Source organism: Haemorhous mexicanus, chromosome 1 (genome assembly GCF_027477595.1).
Source record: "Haemorhous mexicanus isolate bHaeMex1 chromosome 1, bHaeMex1.pri, whole genome shotgun sequence".
Lineage (NCBI taxonomy): Eukaryota > Metazoa > Chordata > Aves > Passeriformes > Fringillidae > Haemorhous > Haemorhous mexicanus.
Window position 1 is genome coordinate 64,285,721 of NC_082341.1, and position 4,637 is coordinate 64,290,357.

Below are 4,637 nucleotides of genomic sequence, written 5' to 3' on the forward strand. Positions count from 1 at the left end.
GCTGTACAAGCTGAAGTAAGCAGAAAACGACAAATATTAATAGGACAAACAAAGAAAATCAATGTAAATTTAAGCCAATCCTTTGGAAAAAGACCGCTGCTTCTCTCTTTTTTAACACAACGGAAAAATTACCAAAGTGCAGCAAAAATCTTATTGATAGCATTGCTACTGTCATGAAATAGCTGGGAGAATCCAGGATAAGAGGCTTGTGACTTAATTTTACAAGTACATGTATTTTTCTCATTAAATTGACTAAAATTGCAACGGCAGAGCTGGGAAAATACAATGCAGGGACCCACTCCCCATCCCTTAAGTCCCAGCTCAGGCTGTAAAATGCCTGTGCCTTTAAAGCATTTGCAGTGACAGGAGGCCTTATGTTTGCAGATGTGTTAGCCACTTTTTGATTTGATCTTTACGCAATTATTTTGATAAAGAAAGTGTTCATCTTGTTGACACTATCACTGTAGTCAATACCTAATGGCCCCCATGGTTAATTTCCTTATAAATATTTAACTTAACAGAAGTCCTCCCTTGGGTTATAGTACTTTGGACACTTGTATAATCTGAAACAAATCCTCTTTTTTAGTCAAACAGACCATGTTACACACACAGTTGGCTAGCTATTTACAAAGCACCCAATTAAATCCTACTTAATTCTCCCACTCTGACTATCCCATTGCACTAGTGTGCAGGCTACTGATCACACAAGATGAGGATCTCTCACTGAGCCTGGACACAAGTTTACAGCCAGCAGGACTTGATTGTACGGGAGCTTGCCGTGAAAATAATTCACCCATCAAATGCTATATACAAATGGTGAGGAGAACGTGCAAATTCAGAGGATTGAAGAAATAAGCTGAAGAATCACAGTTAAAGACAGGTAAATCTAGTTTAATGTTCACATGTAGTAGTTACACATCACAGAGGTTAAACAGGATTTTAACTGTAACATAGCTGCAGTGAAATGTAAGAATTTTGTACTAGAAAAATAATCTTGACGCAGTTGTCCGATTTTTGGTCTACTTAAGTTCATTTTAAGATGAATTTACATCACTGATCATAATGACTTTGCCCATGTGCCCTTCTGCAGTTCACTATTAATACTCTTTGGACGAAGGAAACAGCAACTGTTTTTGTTAATGGTTTGCCCTTTGGCTGCAAGCAGAGAACAGTTTTAAGTTTTTAAGCAATTAATAAGCTGTAGGAACACAAACTTGCGATAAAACCTTTTGGTGCTAAATGAAGTTCCCGAACAAATTTCTTGATCTAATTCAAGAGCAGATTTAAAAAAAACAAACCAAAGAGATAAGAGATCTAAAGCATTGCCCCCGTAATGGAAAAAAAAAAACAAAAAAAACAAAAACTAGATAGAAGTTTTCTTGTCTCAGTAAAAAACACATCTTACTGCTACTTTCATAGAATGCACTAAAAATCCCCGTGCCTAAATGACAAAAGTGTAGTCTCAAAATGTATAATACACTTACAAACATTTTTAGTCTAGATTGAGTAAAACACATTGCATGGACTCCAAACAAATTTATTTGCAATTAGACACCTCATGCAATCATGCAGGACCACTAGCTAAAGCTGCAACTCTCAAGTATAAAGGACATTTGGGGACAAAAAAAGTCCTAAACATTTAAGATATTTCCACATTAGCAGCTCCGTACTTGAGCTCCCACAGATTAAAAAAAACATACACACCTTTATAATATTTACAAAAAATATTTAATTAAAAATATTTTATAATTACAGTAGTCTATTAAAGCATATACTTTTCTCACACTTATAGAACATCTCTATATATACACAGTATGAAATGTCACTCATCTGTCTATACAATATGTAACATTCCTGCAGGGATAAGAAAGTTCCCTGGGCCCCAATAAAATCCATCTATTTTAAACAATAGATGTCAAATATATCTACAAATGCTCTGGGAGATTAGTAAAGCTTCAAGATTCGGCTGCTCGGTCCCTTAAGAGTTACAAGGTTTCTAAAGTCTGGTTTAGGCTCGGTCCTCTATCCCGGGGCAGAGCCGCAACTTTTCCCGCTGCCACCGTGGGACACGCCGCCGCTCACAGCTGGCCGGGAACGACGAGAAGAGACGGAACCAGGGGGGAAGGGGGAAAGGACACGGGGAGCTGGGGAGGGGGGGGACCGCTACGGACGTGCAAAATGGTGAAAAGGCTTGGCTCTGCCGGGGTGAAGCATGGGAACTGCTTGGGGGGTTGGATGGCTCCTTCCTCCGGTGCGGCGGGGCAGGGCCGGGCCCCCCCCGCCGCCGCCCGCCCCCCGCGTTGCCTCTGCGCGGCGCGGCGCCGCCGCACACCTGTGGGAGAGGAATGAATAGAGGGGGTGTGTGAACCGCTCCGCTCCAGACCGACTGGCGCCACCAACAAAACACAAGACATGCTTGATCAACAACCCAAAACAAACCAGGTCAAACAACAACCGCAGCTCCCAGGCTGGGCCAGGCGGAGGGAGGGATGCGCAGCTGCACGCCGCAGCCAAAGGCGCTCCGGGGGGGGGGGGGGAGGGGGGGGAGGGGGGAAACCCCAACCACCCGGTAGTTAGGGAAAATAAAATAACCACCCGGTAATTAAAAAATAAAACCCCAAAGCCGCCTGCAAGTATTTCTCGCCGGGCTCTGGTTCCCCTTCTGCAGGCTTCCCGCAGGATGCAGAGCGGCCCCACCGAGCCCGGGCGCTGCGCCGCGGAGGGCTGCGCTCCCCCCGCCCGCGGCCCCGCGCCCGCCCGGCACTCACCTGGGGAGCGGCGGTCAGCGGCAGAGGATGCTGTCCCCCGACTTGTTAACAGAGCCTGCCTGCGCAGCAACCAAACACGGCAAATTAACAACCGGGGAGAAACGACACGGAGACCACCCCCACCTCCACTGCCCAAACCCCCTCCTCCTCCGCGCACCCAGGCACTACCATAGCCCCGTCGGGAGCACTCAGGGAAGCCCCCGGGAAGACAGAGCCGAGGGGGTCACCGCAGCGCTGCGGCAAGCCCGGGGTGCCGGGGCACGCCGCTTCCCGCGCCGCCAGGCTGCCACCGTGGGTCCCGTACCAGGGAGTCGCTCCCCTACTCCCGCCCCTCCAAAGCACGCTGCGTTCCATGTGCACAGCCCCCACAGCCCCTCACACTCGCTACACGGCGCGGAGGCTGGGAAACGCAGGAACAGCGCGCCTGTTCCCGTGTGTGCAAACACGCCGGCTACAGGTACTCCCTCGAGAGGCCGTAATTACACGGTACACACCGTGCGGTTGCCTGCCCGCACCGAGGGGATGCGGGCACCCACCGCGCACCGCCGGGGCGTTCCTGCGCCCGTCCGCCCCGTCCCCTTCGGCAGAGCCAAGGTACGAGAGGCGGCACATCACCGGGGCTCTCCCACAGCGGCCGGCGCTGACCATCGCGCCACGCCGTTCTGCTCCGCACCCCGCTCCCCGCGCTCGGGTATCACGCACCTCTTACCGGGTCAGTGTTCAGGGCAGTCAGCGGGGTCCTGGGGGTGCCCGCGGGACAGCTGCCTGGGTGCAGAGCGGGCGGCGGCGGCTGCTGCCGGAGCAGCGCTGGGTGCGTCTCCAGAGCCAGCTGCAGGTCAAGGATATAGTCGATGACGTGCTGTAGGATCTCCACTTTGCTGACCCTCTTGTTGGGCGGGATGGTGGGCACCAGCTTCCTCAGCCGGCTGTAACAGTCATTCATATCGCACTGCAGGCACAGCGCCGCCGGCTCCTCGCCCGACGGCGGGCTCCCCTTGCAGCCGCTGTGCTCGGCCAGGCACCGCAGAGCCGGGTGCCCCCCGCCGCCGCCCGCCACGCCGGGCTGCGCCTTGCGACTGGGGTGCCGGACGGGGCTCACGGCTTTCATGGTGCCGCAAGGAGGGAGGGAAACCTCCCTCTCCACCACCGCCGCCTGCTGCTGCTGCTGCCGCTGCGACCTCGGGAAGCCGCGCACGCACCGCCCGCAACGGGAGCGGAGCGCGGCCGCAGCGCCTCGATGGCGTTAACAGCGGCCGCCCCGGGAACGTAACCAGAGGCGCTCGCAGAGCCGCGCCAACAACGGCACCGGGAACCCGCCCGCTCCAGAAAAAATATTTTTTTTTTTTTTTCTTAAAATGAAGAGCCCGTGCTCCGCAACCGCTCGGCCGCGAACACAACCACCTCTGCTAGCGCCGCTGGCCGCGCCGCCTCCTATATAGCGCGGGGCGCGGGCGGGGCGGGCGGCGCCGGGGGGAGGCGGGGGCGCCGCCGCGGCGGGGCCCGGCGAGCGCGGCGCGGGAGCGGGCGGGGGGGACCGCGGGGCCGCGCGCAGCCAATCAGGGCGCGCCGTCCCCCCCCCCGGAGCGCGGCGGCGTCCAATGGCGGCGGGGCCGGGGGGCGGCGGCGCTGCTGGGGGGGCGGGCGGCGCGCGCTGACCCCCCCGGGGAGGAGGGGGCGGTGAAGGAGGAGGAGGAGGAGGCGGTCCCGGGGAGGAAGGACTGCGGGAATGCGGGCGGGACCCGCCGCCCAGCGGCTCCCGGCGCCGTCCCCGCGGTCCGGAGCGCAGCCCCGCGCGACCGGCGCCGCTCCCCGCCGCCCGACCCGGAGCAAGGCGGCTGCACCCGCCCTCCCATCCCTCCCCCATTCCCT

General features: G+C 55.7%; 1 protein-coding gene across 2 annotated transcripts; it reads right to left on the reverse strand.

Moving 5' to 3' along the window:
- Positions 1 to 870: 870 nt before the first annotated feature.
- Positions 871 to 4,199, reverse strand: ID4 (inhibitor of DNA binding 4). 2 transcript variants are annotated; one of them, XM_059851540.1, is made up of 3 exons: positions 3,478 to 4,199; positions 2,769 to 2,827; positions 871 to 2,332 (listed from the first exon to the last, which is right to left on the reverse strand). In XM_059851540.1, exons 1-2 carry the CDS (start codon positions 3,874 to 3,876, stop codon positions 2,783 to 2,785), a joined length of 444 nt encoding a protein of 147 aa, XP_059707523.1. In that variant the 5' UTR covers positions 3,877 to 4,199; the 3' UTR covers positions 871 to 2,332; positions 2,769 to 2,782. The 2 variants fall into 2 exon arrangements, with proteins under 2 accessions (XP_059707523.1, XP_059707532.1); XM_059851549.1 differs by having other exon boundaries at positions 3,471 to 4,199.
- Between the last annotated feature and the right edge of the window lie 438 nt (positions 4,200 to 4,637).

Excerpts from the sequence above, each read along its gene's own strand:
- ID4 (XM_059851540.1), bottom strand. The coding sequence starts at position 3,876 with ATGAAAGCCGTGAGCCCCGTCCGGCACCCCAGTCGCAAGGCGCAGCCC. Across the intron at positions 2,828-3,477 it reads CTGCCCTGAACACTGACCCG|GCAGGCTCTGTTAACAAGTC; the intron begins GTAAGAGGTGCG and ends GTTGCTGCGCAG.